Here is a 25392-nt window from a genome sequence, read left to right as displayed (position 1 = left end):
GTTTTATCTAATACTAATCCGAACTCCACCTCCCTCCTTCTCCACGCTCTCCTGGCAAACAACTCTCTAAAACCCACCAAAACAACCCACTCACTTTCATCACATCACATCCCCCCAGATTCCGCTGTCACTCTTCCTTTTATACGCTCAGCCATTTTAAACACTCAGCCAATCATCCAGCATTCTACTGCCCATTCACTCCCCCTCCTCTTTCATTCCACTTACCATGTATCTTCTATTCAAACAGCACTTACCCTATTTACACTAATACAGGATCATCACAGTCCTCTTAAGCCAAAAGCAGTCGAAAGCACTGATAAGAGAAACACTTGTCACATAAAAACTGTAGGCAGTGTCTAACCCTAACTGTTTGGCTTACCTATGTAATTACATATCAGATTACATAGGAAGACATGAGCCCACTGAATATCATGCTGCAGGTATGGGCACCTTGCTGTTTGATGTGGAACATGCAGGCTGATGGGAAGAAGATGAGCCAGGACTCGGGCATCTGGGTAATGTTTGAGTCCACTGTGTTACTACTTAACCCACTGGGTGCATACTGATCTGTGTCACAATTAGAGAATCATTTACAACTGAGATGTATAATTTGTCAAAAATCACTTTTATCTAGCGTACATCTACTAAGAAGTAGGTCACACTGAGATGGAACTGACATGGTACAGAATAAATTCCTTTGTGTTATGACTATTCCTTTAAACTAGTTCACAGTTCTGCAACACTCTCAGAGAAATTCATCCTAATGAGTTGGTTTGGTATCTCTTAACATTAGATAATCTATCAGAGAATGAAAATTGTACAGTATTTATTGATTTAAAATATTTAACTTCTCTTCAGTGGGAGGTTCCAGGGCAATGTACAAAAAGTGAGAACTATTAAAAACATAAATCCAAGGAACAAAGGTGACCATTTGACTAAAATTATCTAGAATGCCTTGGCAAATAGGAAAATCTGAAGCTGGCACTAAAAAGAATGTAATGTCACCACCAGATCTATATCCTTGGGGAGAAAATTCCCAAGTTGGAGCACCACCACAGAAAAGGCCCGCTTCTCTGTGACTATATAATGTATTACTGTTAAAGAAGGTTCTTGGAGACAGTGCAAAAGTCATAATGTGAGACTTTTTCCAAAGCTTTGCAGATATTGATGAGCCATGGCTTTCTGCTTCTATGGGCAAGGCCAGAAAGCATGTGGGTAACCAAACAGATCCAATAAGCTCTGTAGAACCAACAAAGGCCACCCTGGAGGGGATATTAAGCTATGCTGAGGCACCTTGAGAAGCAGGGGGACAGTACATGTAAGCTGGCCAATGCGTAACTAGTTAGGGCCACAAACTTTAAAAAGGCATTTTTCTCCTTTGCCGTTTGAGTTATTTTTGGGAGGTTGGACAACCTGGAAAAAGTGACCACCATACAGAACAACCTGTTGGAACGGGGGAAGGGACGTTTATTTTGGGTAATTTTGTATTTTTGCATTTCTTACATTTGTGAGTGAACAAGTTTTGGGGCTTTTTGTTTTAAACAAAATACAGTACTTTATTGTGAAACTTATTCAAATAAAAACAGCTGTTATAATAAAATGATTTTCATTAAGCAATGTAGACTATCATTATTATGAACTAAGGGGTGTTGCATGCTGCACTGAGCATGTAAGATTTTCCTTGGAAGTGAAAGTGATATGAGATTGAAATGGTTTAGCCTGTGCCAAAGTAGTAAAATTGTTTTTAATATTTTACTACCAAGTAGACATAGAAATAATAGTAAAAAATTACATTGCTGCAAAGTATATTTCCACTTGAACACTTGTCGTTTCCAGGCAATAGATCTTTCTAAAAAATAAATAAAAAGAACACAATTTATTTCATTAGTCATTGCTTTTACATAACTTGTAATCTGGTCATTCAATTTTAATCATTGGAACATTAGTTTCCTTCCATACTGGCCACACATATTTTTGCTGCTACTAATGTTCATATTTCACATTGACTAACAAGGTACCCATGATACCAAGGGGGGGGCATTCTGTCTTGTATGTGAGAGAATGGGGAATAAGATTGTGCCTGTTGCACCATCTAAAAACAAAACAGCAGTTCCGTTAGGACATCTATGCAGTTTTTCAAGTAATCAAATAGAGTAAAGCTTCAACTGTGTACAGATGTACCTAGGAGTCAGTCCCATTAAACTCAATGGGGTTTACTTTGAGTAGATATGTGTAGGATTAAACTGCAAGATTTTATTCAGATGAAATTCTGAATTAAGCACTTTCTGTTTTAAGATGCAAGAAGGAAAAAGAAACATCAGATGGTGGAAAATTGTTCCAAAGACTGGGCACATCCAGTGTTGGCACATACTGCCTACCTTAAGAATTGCCAACTCTGTGCCTGCAGATGCCATGGTGCACATGAGCACCAGATTAGTGACCCTCATGTATTGAGAGGGGGATTTGTATTTATTTGTTTATCAAATGGCAGGCATTTCCTTTACCCATGGAGGGGCTTTTCTGAATGTGGGACAGGTACTAGGGTATACTAATTCTCTGTGTGTGTGTGTGTGTTTCAAAGTGATGCACTTGGGCAGAGAGATAGAGATGCAGTGGTGTGTATCAGTGAGACAGACATGTATGGAGGAGGGAGGGGAGGTACGTAGGTACAGTCTGTGATGGAAGGACAGGTACACTTGGGTAGAGAAAGTGAGGAATCAATATTTTGTGATTGTCACAATCAGGACCAGTAGGACATAGCTGACATCACACAGCAAGCATGTGGCTTTCTGGAGGGGGAGGGAGCAGCAGAAACTAGACTTGCCTACAGCACTCTCTCAAAATTTTACCTGTGCCCTCTGGTCCTAAAAGGTTGGCAACCCCTGGTCTGAAAATGAATTATCAAAGTTGGGCTTTTACCAGCTGTTGTCAAAATCTATGATTTCACTTTTGGATATTTGCTTCCGGTTTTGATCCTGCATATCTCTGCTCCAGGACTTTATTAACACTTAGGAACCTCCTCAAATGGTATCTTCTCCTGCCGGTACTTGTATCTCCAAACCAGACAACGAAGTATATTTCAGCAGCCAAGTGGTATGCCCACATTATGCATTTTGCTTGTGATCGCACCAGAACATCCATGTCAAGGATGAAGAGAAACTTAGATGCTGATTTTATTCAATCATGTTTTTCTCTCAGTCCTTGGGCTGCTGCTTTAGCAGGATATGCAATATATTTCATAGGACGTCAGACTTCTGCAGGCCACTACTGGGCACTGTGACACCAGACAGCCTAGCATACCAATTTGTGTGACTTTGGGGCTATTCTCTGACACTTCCTTATATTGCTCCAGATGTTTCCATTTCTTCTTTTCCTTTATGTCCAAGATTGTCACTGTTTGTATCAGTAGCTTTCTGGAGAAGTCAGGGCCCTGCTAGGCCAATTATCAGAGCTCCAATTGGAGCTGTAATCAGGATTGCCAGAAAAGCCACTGTCAAGACATCCATGCCATATTTCATCTCCATGAACTTTTCATCTTGACTTCGCGCTGTATCTAATGCAACAGAACCAACTGCAGCCTGGCAGGAGACGAAACAAAAAAACAGCCTTCATGGTTAAGAAAACAGGTTTTTTTAAGCTTCCCAGTTCAGAGTCTCCCTATGTTGGTGTTATAGGGACAGTGAAGAAGAGGCTCATGTGGGGGTCAATAGGTCCTTTCTGGTTTTCCAGTATCTTCAAAACTTGATTACCATAACAGACCAGTCTTGAAGGGCAGCCCTCATATTCAAAGGCTATAATTTGTGTAGAATGCATCAGGTTGCATTTTGACTTTATGGCAATAGCCATCACTGGCGTTCTACAGCCTTATGAACACAATTCTGATAAATAATTTACACATCTAAAGTTCCAGATGGATTAAGCTTGCCTGCCTTTGGTGACTCATAGGCACAATCCATCCCCAGTAATGTGCCTCCCTTTATTATGAAACATGGCTGCGTTCTTTTAACTGAGAGTCAAATAAGGAGCAGGAGGAACCTCAGCAGAATGTTCCTCTTATGTTCCTCATGCTGCTGACTCCTATGTATGTGCCAAGACCAAGACACAGCCAAATGGAAACAATCCAATGAGGTGTACTTAAGGGCTATGCCAGAGTTTCTGTTGCCTTTTGTGATCATGGTGTGTAGTGCACAGTGTTAGTGTAAAAACATTTCAATTATAGCTACTAACTCCAAATTGCAGATTATGGTTGTATATGTATTGTATTTTAAAAATCAGCCGGGAGACACTCCTGGAAAAGATTCTGTCTAGCTGTGATGGCATCCCTGATTTGAGGCTCTGATTTGTAAATACTGATTCAGACCTGATGCAGCCTGATATGGATCACAATCCAGATATTACAACTCCTTGGCAATTCCACTGACACTATTTTTAACACTATTTGCTGCTAAGACTGTGCACTATCTATAGTCCTGAATCTTTCAAAATATGACCTGTTACTAATTAGTTACTACCCAGAGCTTTAGCAAATCCCTTCATTTTGTCTTGACGTAATATATTTAATGGGCAAAAATATCTATTAGTAGTAGTACACCATAGTGTGCCATAGCAAAAATACCAGTAAGTAGTGGTAACACCTTGTTTGTAGAACATACATGTCTGCAATAAAGAAATACTGCACCTGAACGGTTGCTTTGGGGATCCATGCCAGTGAAATAAATATTTTCTCCTTGAGGTCAAAGCCAGCATAACACACCAACAGGAATGTGGCCACAATTCGGGCTATCAGTGCAGCACCTAGTGTGGCCACACAAAGCCCTAGAGAACAGAAATATGATTCATTACTCCTCTCAGAAGAACAGTCCTGACTTTCATCTTATTAGTAAGAACAATCAAAAGCATGGATTACATGTAGGCAATGTTAATCCTGGTCAACGGAGACAGTCAGATAGAGCAACTGTAGCTAGAAACTGTATTTGCACTTGTTTTTGCAAAAAAAAAGCCCTCCATTGTGAATATTTTCATCAACACAAACACTATTTTTTTACGTACTGGTTTACATTCTGCCTTTCTTTAAAATGAGAACTCAAGGTAAGCACACTTATTCATAATTGCCAATTAATGGCCTAAAATACCTAGGGTTAATATGATAGACAAATACAGAAATAAGACCACCCAAGACAAATTCAGAAATAAGACCATAGCATCAAAAGGTCAAGTAGCTGTGCTGTTTAGAACAAGTGATTGTGTATCCTGAGAACCCCAGGCCCAAAGAAACTCATATTTTATTTGATATCCTTAAAATAACCCATCTTGAAATACTGCAGGTAATTGAATTAAGACGTTCTTAAGTTGCTAGTAGCTGGTCAATCAGTTAGGAGCAAGATAGTTCAAAGCTTCAAAGAGTTATTACAACAACAGAATAATGTATGCAATTTTTTTTTTTTGCAAATTACTTAGGAAAAACTTAAGAGGTTTTCCTAGCTTTGGAAGAAACACTCCATGAGTACTCCTTAAAAGGTGAGCTAGCTACAGTGTCATAGCCCTTCTTAGAAGACTTACCAACTGTTTCAAGTCCGAGAGATGCAATAGATATTTCAGCTCCAATTAAACCAAAGAGAAAGGGTTGGAAGATTTCCCAGGCACCTGCAACAATTTCTTCCACCTCCCTCTGTGGGAAAATAAAGAGCACAACCAGGTAGTGTTACAAGACATGATTTGGTGTTTCTCAAACTAGTATTGGCTCTAAGGTGAAGCAATGTGGCTCATGTAAAATGATCCCTTTCATAACAATATCAAACATGAATTGTAAAAATTAGTTGGTCCAAACACTGACTCTGTTGTTCAAACATGAAAAGTTTGATTCTACTTTTATTTATAACACATTATTAATTCCTGTTCAAATACATCCAGGGCCTGAAGGGGCTATTTTGATAACTTAGTACAGCTTGGTTACTAAGCCCCCAAGAGTTACTTGTCTGCAAAAATGTTTACTCACCTGTTTTTTACTCATAAGAGGAATTTGTCCTACGATTATGAGTAAAACACTGGCTGGCAAACATTTTGCAGGCTAGAAGTGGCAGCAAGTTGTGTCCTTCCTTTGCCTGCTCAGTTACTTGCCTGGACAGAATTCTACATACTTGCCTATGTGAAATTCCTGATCACCAATGGCTATTCGGCTAGTGCTTATGTAGAAGGCTGACATAGTTAGACATTTTAGATTATAGAAGATACACCTTTTAGAAAAGTTTCTATCAAGAACATGAATGCTGGATGAGCTGAAACTCCCCCCCTCCTGTTTTTAAACATTAATCTTTCAATAGGTTGTTCCAACAAACCTTTATTTCCAAACTTCAGGGGTGAGTGCTGGTCTTTATTTATGTAGCCAATATGGCACCATCTACAAATAATGGGGGCAGCAGGATTGGAGAAACGCCAATATTTCAGAATTGCAAAGTTAAAAAACAAAGTGGGTAGAAACCAAAACCAGCACCCAATGAAGACTGAGCATGATCAGTGGCCCTAGAATGCTGCATGACTTGGAAGGAAAGAACAGAATGGAATGGCATAAATCCTGAACAGCGGGACTTCACATTGCAACATTTTGGTGTAGATCTCAGTTGTAATTATCTATTTCCCCAACTTTCAGCCTCTGTTCACAAGAACTCATTGGCATTGATCTACCTCCTAGACATTTGCAACAAATAGTGGTACTTGACAGAGATGTACGTTCCACTCTCATCAAAAGAGGGACCCAGCCAATTCAATGGGATCTGCATGAGGAGAAGCCTGCTTCTGCGTACCAGTTTCCCTTGCTAATCAGGACAACTGTTTCTAACCCTTAAATAAGAATGACCAGTTACTGTAAAGTAATCCTACTGGCATGATCTATTTCACAAAATTTAGTCTTTAGGAACCAAAGTGATTTTTTGATTGTGTGTTAACTGAACATTCACCTTCTCTTCAGACCATGCCATACCAGCCAGAAATGCCAAGACAATTGTGCAGAGCCCTCCAGATCCAGGGAAACCAAAATACATGCTGCCAAAAACAGCAAACACAGACAGGCCCATCACAAAAAATGCTCTCTTCCATACAAGGGATGCCTAGAATCAGGGAAAACAAATGGAAGAAAGCAGAGATTTTCACAAATGTCATACCACAGATGAGAAGAAACCTTGAAGAGAATAAAATGTGATGGATTTGCATGTGCTAGAACTCTATTATCCTTAAAAAAGTGCAACAAATTGCTTTAAATTATTTTCAGACAAGACACAGAGAGTTCTTTGAAACCATTTTCTGTTTCTCATTCTCCAAGAGGTAAAAGACTGATACTTTTCAAAATATTTTCTTCTTTACCTGATCCTTGCTTGGAAAATAGCGAATGAAAATTCCTAAAAGGCCACCAGCTGCTACACCAATGGCAACTTCCAACACTCCACGAAGGATGTTGTTGAGGGTGGAGCCTGTTTTGGCAAAGCAGGAGAAGATGATTCAAACAGATGTTTGCACAATCTCCCTGCTAGCATTTTATAAACATGGTTTCAGAGAAAATATCCAAAATACTGGTTAATATTATGCAAAAGACAGGACAATGGAACAAGGAATCCACAGGCATTCTAGTTTAACTCTTTACATCAGGAGTGGGCAAGTTGCGGCCTTCACCTAAATTTCATGTGGCCCTCAACATAATTTCATGCAGGTGGCAAGGAGGGGAAAATGGGGGAAATAAGACGGTGAAGGGAGGGTGGAGTAGAAGAGAGGAAAAAAGTGGCTATACCCACTTTTGACTCCAACTTCCATATGTGATCTCTGATAGCTTACCCTCAAGAGAATGTGGCCGTCCACAGAAAAATCGTTGCCCACCCTTGCCCTACAGCAACAGGATTAGCCTCTCACCAGCTTCCACTCAAAAGCACAATGTTTCCCAAGTAAAGATGCTGGCACCACTTCAGATTACAAGTGGAGGTGCATAAACACCCATGTAGTTCACCACCTGTATGTAGTAAACTATCACATCAGTGAGAAAGGCATGTGCAGCAGTGACTCATCAATTCTATTAGGTAGCCAGGATACCTGAGGAGAAGGCCATCCCCAAGCAGGTATTGAAACCTGTAATAGCCAGGATGTCATCAAAGCTTCCAGCAGCTATTAGTAAGGTTGGGACACCCTTGTCAACACCGTATCCTCCCACCTGTAAAATCAGCATAGATGGAACCACAACAGCAGGAGATACAGCACCTAGAACAAATCTAAACACATACAATATTCACTAATAGGCAAAAAAAGCCTTGCGGTTTAAGAATGTACCTATGACCAACAGACATTTCTATCAAAAGTTTAAAAAGTGGGAAGATTGGGCAGCTATAATGAATGTACCAGGGGAACAGGAGACCTGAACTCCTCCCTGAGATACTGTACTGCCCTACACATTTGTAAAAATGCAAATGCAATTTGGGTTGGTCCTTCATAGTCCAATCCACTTCCTATGAAGCTTAGAAGAATTTGGTAACATGTGCCCTTGAGCATATGGTGAGTGGTGGTAACACCTGCAATCAGGACTGCATCTCCAAAGATGGAGAATTACATTTTGTGTATGTTGGTGTTCTTCTTACTATGCATCTTTCCTGTGTTACTACTGTTTTTACAGAGAATCTAACCTAGAAAATTATATTTCTCTCGTTATTCATCCTAGAAATCTATGTCAAATTTATTTTTATTAATTTCAAAGCCTTTTTAGTGGTCAATATCATAGGATGGGGAAAAAGCCTTTTGTGTTTCAAACTGGATGTTGTGTTATATTTCTACTTTGGGTGCGGTAGCAGTTGAATCTAAAACTGCAGCTCTGATGTAAAATTAGACTGATTGCAATATGTAGCTACTTAAGCAATGAATATAGCTGTTGGAAAAAACAGACTTGGTTTGCCCAAGTTGTATGTGTTCCTCCTGCTGTGCTTAAACCACTCCACTTAAAGAAGGGTGGGCATGGACAATTAAAAACATAGAGCACATCTAGAAATTTGCTAGAAAATATTTCACCTCCCATTGCTTTATCTTGTGCAAAGTGAGACACCCCTCATGTCCACTGGAGTCTATTCTGCAGAATAGTCAATGCCATTATTCCACAATTGTTTTTGGATTTTTTTTCACTGCAGGATGCCTCATGGGAAGCGATTCGTAAATAAAAATAAATTAATTATGCCTCTTGCTTGCCTGGATGGAGGTTGAAGAAAGGTGTACTCAATAAAACAAAAGACCTGTGCTTGGCTGGAGCATAGCTTAGTGTACAAAGAATCATATCTGCTGCTCTGCTCACTTTTGCAACCGCTTCTGTTTAGTTTTTGCCTCTGGCCCTGCCCAACATTGACATGTGGCCCTTTAAAAGTGTGCCCAAAAGAGAATATGGCATATGAGCTGAAAAAGGTTTCACACTTCTGCACTAGATCCAAAACAAAGAAAGAATTTTTCTTCATAAAGTTTTTTCCCTTATTTTTAATTTCTGCAGATTGACTTGATTGATCAGCTAAAACTTATACAATTAATCAACTTTGTTTTTTAAAAAAAAAATCAGAAGACCTCTTGGTTGCCAGGCCCAGCCTCTAATAGGTCTTCTGTATCTTTAAAAGTTGTACAGGGGGAAGGGAGAATTCCTCCTTGTGGTTTTTCCCATTACAGTGTTGCAAGAACACCTGCACTTGGCTGACTTTCTCTTCTCCTAAAGATACAGGATCAGTCTGAGGCCCTGAACCTGGCAACCCTAATTGGGAGGATATCACCCACTTGTGACAATGGAAGTTTTCCTTTCAATACAAAAAAAAAAAGGGGGGGAGCAGCTAGTGGGCAACAAAGGGTTTAGAAAACCTTTATCCTTCTTCCATGGTTCCAATCCAGATTAGGACCTTTACACCAGCTATTTACTTTCACTCATTTAAAAACTGCATGAATGGCATCACATCCTGTTGTCCTTGAGAAGAGGCATTCTATATTTTATATTCTGTATTCTCCCTTTCAGGAGGGAAGGCCTCTTCTAAGATAGCCCTTACCATCTGCTGCTTTTTCTTTTTTTCTTTTGTACTTGCATTAAAAAAATGCATTTTTAAAAAAAAATCTCATGACCAATTAATTGGGTTGTTTTATTTTAAAGCAACTAATCAACTAAACATGAAGCCTTAATTTGACCAAAACACAATGAGTGGGCTTTCAGAGCATCCATCTCTCTCAAGCAATGTTATGGCCTGAAGAAAGTCCCTGAGATGTGCAGGGCTCAGGCTTTTGTCTACCGTTTTCAGACTAAGACGCAAGATAGGGAAGGACTGTAGCTCAGTGCTAGAGCATCTGCTTTGTATGAAGAAAGTTCCAGATTTAATCCCTGGTGTTTCCACATCAGACTGGGAACATCCCCTGTCCAAAACTCTGGAGAGCCCCTGCCAGCCATTGTAGACATTTCTAAGCTTGATAGACCAATGGGGAGACAAGGGCTCCCTTTGGGAGAAAGGGCGGGATGTCAATGTAATAATAAATACATAGCATACATAAGTCATATAATCATCATCATCATCAATAACAGCAGTGAGACTTGGTTTAAGGCAGCTTCCCCTGTTCCGCAAAGGAAAGAACTCACGCCAACTACTATACAGTGCAGAAACAAAAGAAAACAATATATATATGACAGACACACCCTCTATCAATGCTTTCATGTAAGGTGGAAGGCAGCGTCAGCTCAAGAAAAAGAAATACATCATTTATAAACTGGAAAAGCAGCTTACCCTAACATAAATCCCCACTGCCAAGGCAGGTGCATGAGAAAGTGAGACAAGACAGCTGCCGCACATGCTTCAACGATGCAGGGCCCCAAGCTTAATCTTAAGCAGACAGCCTTTAATTTTTTCAGAGCCTGAAAAAGAAACATAGTGACAAATCAGCAGCATCGCTTTTCCAACACCATGCAGAAGAAACTCCTTTGATATTTGCTATGCTCAACTTTCATAATATAGTACAGAAGGAGTGCACTCAGATGTAAGGGACATGGAATCCCTATCTTTCCCTAGAATCTACAAAGGTTCCCACTACTTGGGCAAGCTGGGGTAGACTGCTGAGATCAAAATATTATCAAGTGAACATGAGGGGTTGGAAATGGTGGTGGAAGAGAGGATTTCCCTCTGTGAAACGAGATTACAATGACCTTGTCAGGAAGCAACGCTAAACCATTGAGCCATAGAGAGCTTGCGCGATTCCTCCCTCCTCTGGAACAGCAACAAGAAGTGCAGAAGTGTTTGTTTTCATTTCATATTAACTACAGCTTGTTGTGTTGTCCAAACCTAGACAGATTGTGATTAATCTTACTGAAGTCAGCTTCACACTACAGTTTATGAAGCTGGTTTGTTGCAACAAACCATAGTTAAGAAGATTAACCACAGTCTAGTATTTGGACAAAATGGACCAGCCTTTCCCAACCTTTGGGTCCTCAGATGTTGCTGGATTATAATTTCCATCATTCCTGACCATTGGTTATGTTGGCAGGGGCTGATGGGAGTTGTAGTCCAACAACATCTGGGGACCCAAAGGTTGGGAAAGGCTCTGTTAAACTGTGGTTAATCTAAAAAAGAAACTCCCGATTTCCTCTTCACAGCCACACCAGAGGAGGACAGGGAAGGAATGTACATGAGGCTCATTCTTGCAAGGCTAAACCATAGTTTAGCATTATGTCAGAACATAGCTAATAGCTCATTAATACTGCCATCTGAATATGGCTCTGAAATAGATTTAAATTAATTATAGGCTCAAAAGGGCTATGATCTGGAGGAACAATTCTGCATGGGGAAAAAGGCTTCCACACACAAACGAGCTATTTTCCTCATGTTGTTTTTGCAAGAGCTTAAGCTCTGGACTATGCTTCTACAACGTCCCTCAAAAAGAGGGCAAACTCACACTTGTCAGTGCTGAATAAGGCCCTAGACGATTTAGGGTTCCTACTCTAGTGGGCCTTCATAGGCCTAGCTCTCACTAAAGTAGTAAATCTGTGGGGAGGATATACCACATCAGAAAGCAGATGGGGAGTAAAAGCTAGATATCAGGGGAAACTGTTTTGCCTCAGCCTTCTTCCTTGCATGTTACTTTTCCATACAGCATGGAAGTTTTGTTTGGAGGAACAATTCAATTACGCAAGTCCCCCACCTGCATTCTGAACTCGTACAGCCCAGACTCAGCTTTACCACTTCAGTGGGAACTATGTCAGAGTCTAGTTTACCTGAAAGTCATGCTCAACACTAGTCCAGGGCTTTGCATTTTGTTAAGCAAGGACCATTTGGAACTCTACCTTTGGGTCAAGGCCAAGTCCAGCACGGGCCAAGATAATGGAGAGGGCAGTGTTTCTCAGGGCAGCTGACCATTTCACATCGATCCGGACTATGTCACTGATTAGTGGGACATTTCTGAGAAGAAATCCAACAAGCAGCATACCTAAAAGGAATAGAGAGGGGCATCTTTATTGACTTTACAACATATACAACCACACTATCTGAAATAAACACTGAATAAAGTCAGATGCCTTCACTGGTTACGTCTTCTATCTTCACAAAAACACAGCCCATACCAAAAGCTCGAGAGGGAGAAGATGACCCTGTTATCATGGAGTGAAAGATCCATGTTCAAACTCCTGGACTCAAAGATGTAATACAGAGTCCCTTGTCTAGACTTCTGGCACTCAAACCAATGTGCTTCCCACCATATAATTTTGCCATATTTGTATCCCATCTTTCCTCTTAGGAACTCAAGATGACATACAATGGGTTATCCCATGTTACCTTCAGAACAACCCTGGTTAAGCAAAAAGACAGTGTACCTGACATGAGAAAGTCACATTTTCAATGGAACTTGACATTTTCTTGATGGGGATGGGGGTTGCTCAAGGCTATCATAAGTAGGACTACTGAGTCACTCATTTACAGGACCATAACCTGAGAGAATCTACCTGGAATTATTTTCTCAAGATGTAGGGTTTAAAAAGTGAAGCAACATGCTTCAATCTAACTAAAAAGGCTAACTTTTCAACCCCTAACAGGGACTCCAGTGACAAAAGGAGAAGTGAGATCAGAACAAAGAAATTTTTCAGAGCAAACAAATTATCTGGAAAACACTTTAATACCCTACAGAATATACACACTTTTAAGAGAATGGATTCACATTAAGGATATCAACTGGTTAAAGACGATCAATCACCTGCCGTTTAACTGATTATTCAATTAAATTTAAAGGAATTTCTACAATGTGCATAACTTCGTGAGGGACTGACTGTTATTTTCTGCTTATTAATTGTATACCAACACTCACTGTAACCATTTCTTTTTAAAATTCCATATTAGAGATGTTTCCCAGGAATAATTTAGCCCCCATACACCCACCCTTTACTTATGGGCCAAGCAATTAAAATTTGCCTTCACCAAAACTGTCCCTCTCCAAATAATCAACTAAAGCTGTAGTTGATTAAACTAACAATTAAACTTGCAGTCTTAATTCATATTATAATCTGACTCTGGATAAGCCTCCTTGTCATCTCCACAAATCAAGTCTATGTAAGGGCAAGATAATGCACACTGATTAACAAAAACATACCTACCCAGAAGTGGAGGGAGCGGAGGCAGGCCAGGTAGTTTAATAATGCTCATAAGTTTACCACCAATTACAGCAAAAAGGAAGAGGAATAGAATTCCAAACAGGTTCCCACCAGGAAGGCACTCGTGGCCTGTGATAGACCAGACCGCAGCCCAGACCAGCACTATTGCTGCCACTGGAAGAAGAAATGTGGTAAGGAGGCAGGAGGATAGTTCTTAGCATTTGGGAATACATTAATAAAAAGCTTCATAGAGATTGATGATTTGTAATTAGGGTACTGGAGGAAAATAAATCTGGGCTTGTAATGCCAGTGTTTTTAATTCCGTTTATATTTTTCTTAGGGCGTCATTATTTAAAACTTTTGCCAAATGCTACAGTCTTGTTGCCATTAATTTGTACAATCCAGAGAACTGTTCATAAATCAGCTGTGCGACTCTTGTGCAACCAAATTGCGGGGTCCAGACTACAGAACCGTGAGCCCTTGAAGACGTGGAATCAGGATTAGCATCAGTTCAGGCTCCTAAGAATTTATTTTGTTTACAACACTTCTGCTCTGTTTCCCAACCACCACCAAACTCAGCTTACAAATGGTTCTCAGGCAGTCTCCCACTCAAGCAGGTTACAGGGACGAGCAGAGCTGTGGAGTCGGAGTCGTGGAGTCAGAAGCAATTTTGGGTGGAGTCGGAGTCAGTAGAAATGTACCGACTCCGACTTCAAAATAAAATTAATATTTTAATATTAATATTAATTTATTAATATTAATAAATCAATATACATTTGCCATTTATGAAGGAGTTGGAGTTGGAGTCAGAGTCAGACAGTAGAAAAATAGAGGAGTCGGAGTCAATGGTTTGACTTACTGACTCCACAGCCCTGGGGACAAGTTTGCTTTGCTTCAGCAGGTGTAGCTTGTCTTCAGCAGCAGAGCTGAATGTTGACCAGCGGTGGGGAATCTCCAGCCTGCAGGCCTAATTAGGGCCAGCAAAAGCCCCAGTTTGGCCCACAAGGCTGTTCCCTACAAACAGGACCACCTGCCCCACATCAGACAGTATATGTGACATCAGGTAGGGGCAAGTACAGACATAGCTGCAAAGAAACATCTGGAGCTTAAAGTGAGCCCCGATTATTATTCCTTTGCAAGTTGATCAGTGGTTACAGCAATCCCCTTGGAAGACAGACTCCCAGCACCAGTAACACCCCTTCAAAACATGGTTACAGAGACCTCCTTTGAACTTTGACAGGTGTCAGTCACCTGATTATGTCAGGTGACTAACAGCTAGGTGCTTGCACCCACCAGTCAAAGTAGTTCTGAAGGGGGATTAGATATACAGCCCACTGGCCAGATGTAGTTTCCCACCCCTAATATATGCCTTCATAGTCCCAGAGCCATGAAAGGTAGCATATTCCACATCTTTCCTGGTAACTTGTTTACCACTACCCTGGGATAAGGACCCTTCCCTTATTTAGAACCCCTGCACAGTGAGAAGGTGTATCACGAGACCCTCACAAATCAGGGACTCTTTTCATCCCTGAGCATTCTGCTGTGCACATGTCTTGCTTATGGGCTTCCCAAGGGCATCTGGTTGGGCCACTATGAAAACGTGATGCTGAACTGGGCCTTTGATCCAGCAGGGCTCTCCTTATGCCCTTTTCCCAGAATGAATAATCCGGGATGGAGAACCTCAGGCCTGGGGGCCAAATATGGCCCCTAAGCCTCTCCACTTGCCCTCAGAATTCTTGTCTAGGCATTATCCGCACCCCCTCTCCCCAGGCCATACCCTGCTGGCCCTGCTTCACCCTGAGTCTTTTTGCGTCACTGGAATGTGTCGCTGAATGTGGATAATGCCTCCTGCTTGCCTAGATGGAAGATAGTGAAAAGTGTGCAGAAATTAACCTACTGTACAAAGGTACAGTTTACATTCATTGCTCTGTCCGCACCCATCACTGGCATGTGGCCCTTGTAAGGTTGCCCAGAAGGGAATGCGGCCTTCGGGCTGAAAATGGTTTCTCCACCCCTGCTGCAAACAAGGCCAATAGGAGCACTGTTAGCTGGGCTCTTGCCTTGGGTGGAATTTACAGTTCCATAGTAGGGCGACATAGTAAACTGTGAGTAATTCAAGATAGCTAATTGAGCTGATAAGTGGGTGTGGAAGAAATTTTTTTTTCTGATACTCTATACACTTTGTATTCTGCCTGGCTGAAACTGCAAAATGGGGTGAGGGGTATCAAGCACCAGGAAAGACAAAAAAATGCCAGAGGCGGCAGAGGCACACTGTGCAGGGCTGTTTTCCCGCTCTTACCTAACCTGAACCTTTGGAGGTAAGAGCAGCTGTAAAATGCAAATCCATAAAATAAATATACCCCATAGAAAGCTTTCTTCATTTATTGTATTAGCCGTTTCTCTTGCTTTCTACATACCATTGGTTACTGTTCTGGCAACGATGCCGTGCGGAGGACAGGGACATATTTGCCTCAGTTTCCCTGATGTCTTTGTCTCATCCAGAGGCTCTTGAGGTTGTTGCCCACAGCTGTTCAACAGAACAGTCTCTTCTGTTAGTGTATTACCATCAGCAGCTTTGCAGTCCAAAATACTGGCTTCCTGAATTAAAACAAAGAAATATTCTCAACAACAAAAATAATCTGTAGATTTCCACTAAGATACCAAATAGCCAAGGCTGGCTTCCTAAGCATACTTACAAGGAAGAAAGTGCTACTGAACTCAGTGGGCCTTACATCTGAATAAATACATCTAGGTGGGCTGTGCATTTCTCTGAAGTACAATCACAGAATTTTAGAGTTCAAAGGGATCTTGGAGGTCATTTAGTCCAACCCTCCTCAATCTCAACATCTTTGATTCAGCCAGAGGTTCTTGAGTGTAAAATGAGTAAAAAAGATCATGCTGATAAATTATCACTAAGAACTCTAAAAGCAATGAGAAATGCTATAAAAATCTCACTATAAAGCTCTTGCAGTCACAACTGAATTATGTAAGGCACAGGCTTCATTTAACAACAACACCAGAAGAATTTTTCATCCTTGTGATAGCAGATTTGACTACATGGACAGCATCTACTGAAGGTGTGTCAAATGTACATCGTCCAACAATTTGCTTCTGTGCCTACCTTCCTGCCAGTCCCATTAAAAGGATACAGACAAGCAGAAATGCACCTGTCGTAGTGTCCATCTGAACTAATTGTGGGGGAGAAACAGAAGGTGGGATTGAAGATTTTCAACAGGACTTTGGCACGGGCTCCCAATACAGATCAGGAGTGATGCTATGTTCCTGCACAGCTGCCTTTTTTTCAAAATAAAAGTGGTGCGTTTAAGTGTGCTTTTAATAAGTGTGAATAATGTCATGTAGTCTAGCTCTTAGCAAGAACAAGACTGGACAGAGTACTTGACCAATAGCCCCAGAAGGACTGATGTATGGTAACAATGAATAGATACATTCCATGCCGAGGCTTCTTTGTCTGGGGCGGCTCAGGACTTCATGGACGTCATGACAACCATGGGGCTGTCTCAACGTGTTAGTGGCCCAACACATACATCGGGGCATACTCTCGACCTTGTTTTTACTACTGGACATGGGGATAGTAATCTGGATGTGGGGAGTCTTACATCTCTCCCTTTGTCATGGTCAGATCACTGCTTGCTGAAGTTTAGACTTTCAGTGGCCTTTTCCCTCTGCAAGGGTGGGGGACCTATTAAAATGGTCCGCCCCCGGAGACTAATGAATCCTGATGCTTTTCAAAGGGCTCTGGGGGATTTTCTGGCTGATAGGACTGGCGCTCCTGTCGAAGCCCTGGCTAATCTGTGGAATGCAGAGATGACCCGGGCAGTGGACACGATCGCTCCTGCGCGCCCTCTCCTTTGTAGAGCTCATACAGCTCCTTGGTATACTCCGGAGCTAAGAGCAATGAAGCAAGATAGGAGACGGCTTGAGCGGAGTTGGAGACGAACTCCCGATGAATGCAATTATGTGCTGGTTTGTGCTTCTACCAAGCAGTATGTAGGTGCGGTGAGGGCGGCGAAGAAACAACATTTCACCGCCACTATTAAGTCATCTCTCTCCCGCCCAGCGGAGCTTTTTAGAGTTGTCCAAGGGCTACTCCACCCTGGCCCACAGGACATGGTAGATACATCGGTAGCCCGCTGTAATGAGTTTGCTAAGCACTTCCAGCATAAGATCTTATGCATTCGTCGGGACCTAGATTCCCATTTTATGACAGTTAGTCCTAATGAGGTGTCTGGAACACAGTCTAGTCATGTTTTGTTGGATGAGTTTCAGTCGGTTCAGTTCGAGGATGTGGACAAGGTGCTTGGACAGGTATGTGCAACCACTTCGGTACTTGATCCTTGCCCCTCTTGGCTTATAAAAACTAGCAAGGATGGAACAGCTGGCTGGGCCAAGGAAGTGATAAATGCCTCTTTACGAGAGGGAGTGGTCCCTGGCTGTCTGAAAGAAGCGGCGGTGAGACCACTCCTGAAAAAACCATCCTTGGACCCAGAGGACTTTAACAACTATAGACCAGTGGCAAATGTTCCATTCTTGGGCAAGGTCTTGGAACGAGTGGTTGCTGACCAGCTCCAGGCGCTATTGGATGAAACCGATTATCTAGATCCATTTCAATCGGGTTTCAGACCTGGTTTTGGCACTGAGACGGCCTTGGTCGCCCTGTGTGATGACCTATATCGGGAGAGAGACAGAGGGAGTGTAACTCTGTTGATTCTCCTTGATCTCTCAGCGGCTTTTGATACCATCGACCATGGTATCCTTCTGGAGAGACTTGCGGAGTTGGGTGTTGGAGGCACTGCTTGGCAGTGGTTCCGCTCCTACTTGGCGGGCCGTCTCCAGAAGATAATACTTGGGGAACATTGCTCGACCCCGTGGGTTCTCCAATATGGGGTCCCGCAGGGTTCGGTCTTGTCTCCCATGCTCTTTAATATCTATATGAAGCCGTTGGGTGCAGTCATCCGGAGTTTTGGAGTGCGTTGTCATCAGTACGCTGATGACACGCAGCTCTACTTCTCCTTTTCATCTTCTTCAGGTGAGGTGGTCGATGTGCTGAACCGTTGTCTGGACGCGACAATGGACTGGATGAGAACTAACAAACTGAGACTCAATCCGGATAAGACTGAGATGCTGCTGGTGGATGGTTTTTCTGGTCAGATGGTGGATACATACCCTGTCCTGGACGGGGTTACACTCCCCCTAAAGGATCAGGTTCGTAGTTTGGGAGTCGTTTTAGACTCTTCCCTATCACTCGAGGCCCATGTAGCCTCGGTGGCACGGAATGCGTTTTACCAACTTCGGTTGGTAGCCCAGCTACGTCCCTATCTGAGTAAGGAGGACCTTACATCAGTGGTTCATGCTCTGGTAACCTCATGTTTGGACTACTGCAACGCGCTCTACGTAGGGCTACCTCTGAAGACGGTTCGGAAGCTACAGCTAGTGCAAAATACGGCGGCCAGACTGCTAACAAGAACTAAGCGGTCTGAGCATATAACACCTGTTCTGGCTCGCCTGCACTGGCTTCCAATATGCTACCAGGCCAGATTCAAAGTGTTGGTATTAACCTATAAAGCCTTATACGGCGCGGAACCACGATACCTGCAGGAACGCCTCTCCCGTTATGAACCGGCTTGTACACTACGGTCTACTACGAAGGCCCTCCTCCGGGTCCCGACCCATAGGGAGGCCCGGAGGGTAGTAACAAGATCTAGGGCCTTCTCAGTGGTGGCCCCCGAATTGTGGAATAGTCTCCCCGAGGAGGTACGCCTGGCGCCGACACTATTATCTTTTCGGCGCCAGGTTAAAACCTTTCTCTTCTCTGAGGCATTTTAATCTAAGTTATTTATATAAATGTTGTAATTGGTATTTTAGATGATGTACTTTTATATTTGTTATATTGATCTTGTAATTTTATTATTGTATATGTTTCTATGTTAGCCGCCCAGAGAGCTGTTTGCTAGTCGGGTGGGATATAAGCTGAATAAAATAAAATAAATAAATAAATAAAAAAAATACATATTAAAGACTGATTTCTTGCTATGCCTGTGGTACAGCAGATCATCAGTAGAATTACAGAAGATCTTAATCAACAATACCTGAGCCACTTGATGCATGAGAATAACTTCAGTGCTTGCATTTGCAAATGGTGGTGTCTCCTTGCTCTCTGCCACCAGATCCTTTGCCATTTTGACCAACCTAAAACACAACAACAAAAAGAAATGTTATCTATTAATTAACAAATGGAACTTTCAGGTGTCATAAATCCTACCAGATCCAGATATTTTTCATCAGCATTCTGACTTTTTTATATTCATCATTTAAAAAGAAGAATTGCTTGGGCTGTTTGTCCCTGCTGTTTTATCTATAGCCCCTGATGAAGGCTTGAAAACCAACAGGCTGAAATGTGTCGGGTTTGACTACACAATAAATATTTATTTTTCTAGCAGAAGGAAGCAGAAATCCAACACCATCTGGAAGGCCACAGGTTCCCCAACTCTGCACTAAGCCTTTTCAAGGTTTTGATCACAGGGAAGGGCAAATCCACAAGTTATTCAATCTAAACCACAGAAGCACATATTGTTTATCAAAGTTTGTTTGGCTATTTTTGTATTTGGAAAACTATTGTGCCACTTTTGTTACACTTGAGCTGCCCAATGACAGAAGATAGACAAAACAGCTACAACATAACAGTTTCAGTGCCACACAAATATAAAAGCAAGCAGTAATCAGGAGTGCAGCTGTCTGGGGACTTGGGGGGGTGTCTTTGACCCCATACCTTTGTGGGAGCAGGGTCCCAATGTTTCCAACATCCTATGAGCCAATCAGCATAAAAGCGAAGTGTGTTAGCCATCTAATGTGCTTCCTTATCCTTTCCTGCTGATTGGAGCTAATCAGAGTGAAAGGAAGTGAGTCAGCCACCAAGAAGACTCTTCTCAGGAGCTAACACTCTGCCCTTTCATGCTTATTGGCTCCTAGGGACATCTGTCATTGTGGGAGAAGGCATTAACAAGGATCTCATTCTCAACCCAGCAGCAAAAAAAATAGGGAGGGATGTGGCTCTGACTATCATGAAGGGACCCTGCACTTCTGAATCTGACACTACACTACTGCAGTAATAAACCAAAATTAATCAAACCTTTCAAAACTGTGCACACACCCAGCACACTAATGCTCTCCCAGTGAAGAACAAACCTTTCTAAGCACCTCAGACATAATACAGACTGAGGAACCGCTCCCTAACATACGTTCCTTATTTCCATAATCCAATAGCTGCTTCCCCCACCTCCCAAGGTTAATTGTCACAGTGGAGGGGCTGGGATTTCTGCCAGGATCATGGCTGGGGAGAAAAGGATTAAACTTCCCCTCCCTGTGTGCTGTGGTCCTAATTAAAATTATCCTCCCCCCTACTTCTAATATTACATTTTAAAAATACCGTCATTGATTGGTAACTGTGCAAGTGAAGTCTAGTTTGACTCCAGCATGCTTGCTTCATGGCTAATGGCATTTGGAAGCACTGAACATGAGCATCTGAACCCACACTGTATCCCAAAATGCTCCTCAAGGCCAGTTCACATAGCCTGGCAATGGTGGCTGGTGCGGACTTTTTTTCCCCTGGAGCAGTCCAATCTGAATCAGTTTACACTGTTGACCCGTCATATGAATACTCTCTGGATCCAATTGCATGATTATCTGTGAGTGGCCAGGTGCCGCTCAGTATGAAACAATCATTCACAGGGATCCTGGAGCATTAGTGCGCAGGGTGCATTCACATGACTAGGCCGACTTCAGACTGGATTGGCAAAATAAAAGAAAGTCACTGCACATATGTCCTGCTTTTGTGGGCTCCCTGTGGGCACCTGCTTAGCCAGAACATGCATCTACATGCATATTTGAGAGCCACATTTGACATACCACCATTCACATAATTAGTGGGGGGTGTAGCTCAGTGGAAGAGCACATGCTTTGCAGGAGATGGTCCAGGTTCAATCCCTGGCATCTCCAAGTTGGGATGGGAAAGATTCCCTCTCTGAAATCCTGGACAGTCCCTGCCAGTCAGTGTTGACAATATTGGGCCAGATGGACCAATGGTCTGACTCACTGTAAGGCAGCTTCCTATGTGAGTGACTTATATAAATTAAACTGCAGATGCGAGCCTCTACAATTTGGATTGAAAAACTGGTATGGGGAAGGGGGATGCTTCATCCCTTTGTCTCATGCAGTGGGCCCAATACTATTTGCACTGGGGGGGGACTCCCCATTCACTTCAGTAGGAGATTCTGTCCCTTCCCAATGCAAACAGCAGGCACAGGATGCACAGGATCAAGCCCCCACATTTGCAGTGTCTTTTACAGGCTACACAAGCAATTGCTAACTGCGTGAATGGCATCTAAGAGTGTGGCTTCAAAACATGCAGCCTTATTCACATAAAACCTTGAAACGGAACTCTCTTTAAATTGACAGTTAATGTGTCCCTGCTTTTAAAGGTGAAACAAAATAAAATGCAAAGACCTTTTCCAAAAACATGCCATAAGTTATCATTGTAGCTTGCCAGAGTTGTTGCCACATGACTTAGGTGAGTTTGAAGCAGAGCCCTTTCTGAGCCTGGTATTTTCTCCTTTCATTTGCACATGGAAAAGATTGTTCTGTTCTCTAATAAAGAACAAGGTGGCTTTGTTTAGTGCGCTGATAACCAAGTTTGCTTTACAGAAACCAAGAGACTGAAACAAGTGTGAAAGCATACACAGAAGAGGGAATTAATACCCCCTCCTGCTTCACACATCATGCTCCTGCAGTGTCAAATACATATTTATTAGCTACATCATGTACCCACATCAAGGAGAAAAGGCCAGTCATATCTATCATATGCAAATGCACACCACTTTTGAGAATGCATGGAAAATGTAGCGTATACACTGCTCTTAAACATTTTAATGTGAAAAGACATGTGAAGGCCAGCACATAAGCCACTTGCAAGTCTTGTAAATAGCCACACGCACACTCACGTGTCATGAGTAAGTTCTACCCAACCATGCAGTATAGCAAAGCCGGGGAGCCTGAAATCCTCCAGATGCTAATGGACTCTCTTCAGCCCCCACATGGCCAATGGTCAGGAGTTGCAGTCCAGCAACATCCGCAGGGCCACAGGTTCCCTATTCCTGCTGTAAAGTGTGTTAAAAGGTAAATGAAGGCTTGGGCACACTTAATGAGTGGAAGGTTTAGGACAGATTCCATTAACCAGAAAGTCAAGAACAGCTACATCCTGCCAGCAACATGAGTTAAGCTACTACAACTGCAGCCAGGTGCACTGGCTTGCTTTTGCTTGAATTAGTATCTGTCTCCATGGTGTTGAAAGTGTTGATTCACAGAACTCTTATGTAGCACAGAAATGAAACAGGCCCAGGAGAGTCCAATCAGAAAAATGCACTATCCTGAAGTTATTCTGGTCACGAATCTCTCAAGCACGATGGAATATGATTTATCTATGTCAGTGAACAAACCCAGGGATCATCTATGTGTCAGCTGTTAAGTTTGAAGTTTGCATTCTGTAGAGGCCAGTGTCATTTTAAGTACTGATTTGCTGTTAAATTTTGATGGCTCTTTTCATATGTTTTTAAACTTGAATGTCAGTCAACTACAGAATGCCCTGTGTTAGATGACTAATAACAAGAACAGCAACACACATGTGGCAATAAACTACTCAATCCATGCTCTAGAAGAGGCAGCAGGAGATCAAAGGACAGGCATAGCCTAGCAACCAAGAGGGTCTCCTCTCTAGCTATCCTTTTTAACCCCATTGAAGCCTCAACCCACAAGTTGGAGTTGAACCACACATATTCCAACATGTTCATTCTCCTTCTTTGGTAATTGGAGAGGGCTTCTCAGAAATGATTGATGGGACCAGCACCTGCCAAGCCACAAGAGCCTGTGCTTGTCATTAGCAATGCCAGCCAGGTCGCTGCCTACTCCCTGGGTTCTGGTTTCTGCAAATATACAGTAAAAAAAAAAGTTCTTTTCTTTTTTCTCCAAGGGTAAGAATACAAGACAGCCAACAAGTCAGGGCAACCGATTCTTGGCATTGCCATGGTGGAATGACACGCCAGGAGGAGCCAATCCCCTGCCTGCGTAAAAAACAGAGAGAGAAAGAGGAGAGCGCATCTGAGCGCACATACTCGGTCTCCACACACAGTGATGACGATAGGCCGATCCGCTCGTCAAATACACCCTCCCGTTCCTCTTATAGGAGAAAAGTGGGAGATCGTGCCGAGGTCGTCGCTAGTGCCGCGTCTCACTAGCAGGACTATTTTTAAATCGAGATAAATATATATCTCCAAGGGAGAGATGCGGGCCGCTTCAGCGGGGAACGCGTCTTGGCACACAGACCTGCTTTCAGTGCAGTTCGTAGGACGCGAAAAGCGGGAGAAAGGGGACGCGGAGCAAGGGGGCTTACCTAACAAAGGGAGACCCTCCGGCGCTTGCGGCTGATCACCCGAAGAGGGCCCGCCAGAGATTGCAATGCGGCGGCTGATCCCCAGGCTAGTGGCCGTGCTCCGCTGCTGCTGACGGTGGGAGGGGAGAACGCGAACGCAAACCATGCAACCCACCGCAGCAACGCTGGCGGATGGCGCCGGTTGGGAGGCGCCTACTTCGCTCCGGTTCCTTTCGCAACCTTCCTCCACTCGAAGTCGCGCCCTCGTGGTGAATAACATAATAATAATAATAATAATAAAATTTTATTTGTGAGTCGCCTATCTGGCCGAATTAACGGCCACTCTAGGCGACGTACATCAACATAATAAAATAAAAATACAATATAAAACCAATACAACCACATTCAATAATTAAACTAATCACCCCTCATACATTTAAGCAACAACGTTTAAAACTAACCCACCCCAGCGTTTCCGTAGGCCTGCCTGAACAGCCAGGTCTTCAAGGCCCGGCGGAAGCTCATCATAGAGGGGGCATGGCGGAGATCATTTGGGAGGGAATTCCACAAAGTGGGGGCCACAATTGAAAAAGCCCTCTCCCTAGTCCTCACCAGTCTAGCTGTTTTAACTGGTGGGATAGAGAGAAGGCCCTTTGAGGCTGATCTTGTTGAGCGGCATCCCTGATGATGTTGGAGGCGCTCCTTCAGATAGACTAGGCTGAAACCGTATAGAGTTTTAAAGGTCAGAATCAACACCTTGAATTGGGCCCGAAAAACAACCGGCAACCAGTGCAACTCCTTTAGCACTGGAGTGATGTGATCTCGCTGGCGGCTGCCTTTAATCAGGTGAGCCGCCGCATTCTGTACCTGTTGCAGCTTCCGGACCGTTTTCAAGGGTAACCCCACATACAGCGCATTACAGTAGTCTAGGCGAGAGGAGACCAGGGCATGTACCACAGCTGGGAGCAGATGGTTGGGAAGGTAGGGGCGCAGCCTCCATATCAGATGGAGTTGATACAGCGCCGCCCGGCTCACAGCCGAGACCTGAGCCTCCATGGACAGCTGGGAGTCAAGGATGACCCCCAGGCTGTGGACCTGGTCTTTCAGGGGCAATTGTACCCCTTAAAAGCTGGAACTAGATGAACAAAATGAATCCAAACTAATTTTTTTCTGTTCACACAGCCCTAATAAAAGTGTTAGAAAATACTGCTCTCTAACAACAGAGTTGCTCTTAAAATGCAATATAAAACCAATACAACCACATTCAATAATTAAACTAATCACCCCTCATACATTTAAGCAACAACGTTTAAAACTAACCCACCCCAGCGTTTCCGTAGGCCTG

The 25392-nt window shown here is 42.8% G+C and overlaps 1 protein-coding gene across 1 annotated transcript; it reads right to left on the bottom strand.

Annotated features, from left to right (window-relative positions):
• Positions 1–224: 224 nt before the first annotated feature.
• Positions 225–24237, bottom strand: SLC9B2 (solute carrier family 9 member B2). Its single transcript, XM_061585520.1, has 12 exons — positions 24069–24237; positions 19717–19816; positions 16027–16207; positions 13613–13783; positions 12314–12456; positions 10764–10891; positions 8074–8249; positions 7357–7463; positions 6954–7103; positions 5560–5668; positions 4679–4815; positions 225–3578 (listed from the first exon to the last, which is right to left on the bottom strand). Exons 2-12 carry the CDS (start codon positions 19804–19806, stop codon positions 3423–3425), a joined length of 1548 nt encoding a protein of 515 aa, XP_061441504.1. The 5' UTR covers positions 19807–19816; positions 24069–24237; the 3' UTR covers positions 225–3422.
• Positions 24238–25392: the final 1155 nt, after the last annotated feature.

This window comes from Rhineura floridana, chromosome 9 (assembly GCF_030035675.1).
Source record: "Rhineura floridana isolate rRhiFlo1 chromosome 9, rRhiFlo1.hap2, whole genome shotgun sequence".
Lineage (NCBI taxonomy): Eukaryota > Metazoa > Chordata > Lepidosauria > Squamata > Rhineuridae > Rhineura > Rhineura floridana.
Note: the sequence above shows the minus strand (reverse complement) of the source record. Positions and strands in the feature narration are given on the sequence as shown.

Coding starts and splice junctions, on each gene's coding strand:
- SLC9B2 (XM_061585520.1), bottom strand. CDS start 19,806: ATGGCAAAGGATCTGGTGGCAGAGAGCAAGGAGACACCACCATTTGCA. Junction 7,464..8,073: donor GGGGATGGCCTTCTCCTCAG/GTATCCTGGCTA, acceptor TTGCCAAAACAG/GCTCCACCCTCAACAACATC. Junction 7,104..7,356: donor ATTTTCCAAGCAAGGATCAG/GTAAAGAAGAAA, acceptor CCCTGATTCTAG/GCATCCCTTGTATGGAAGAG.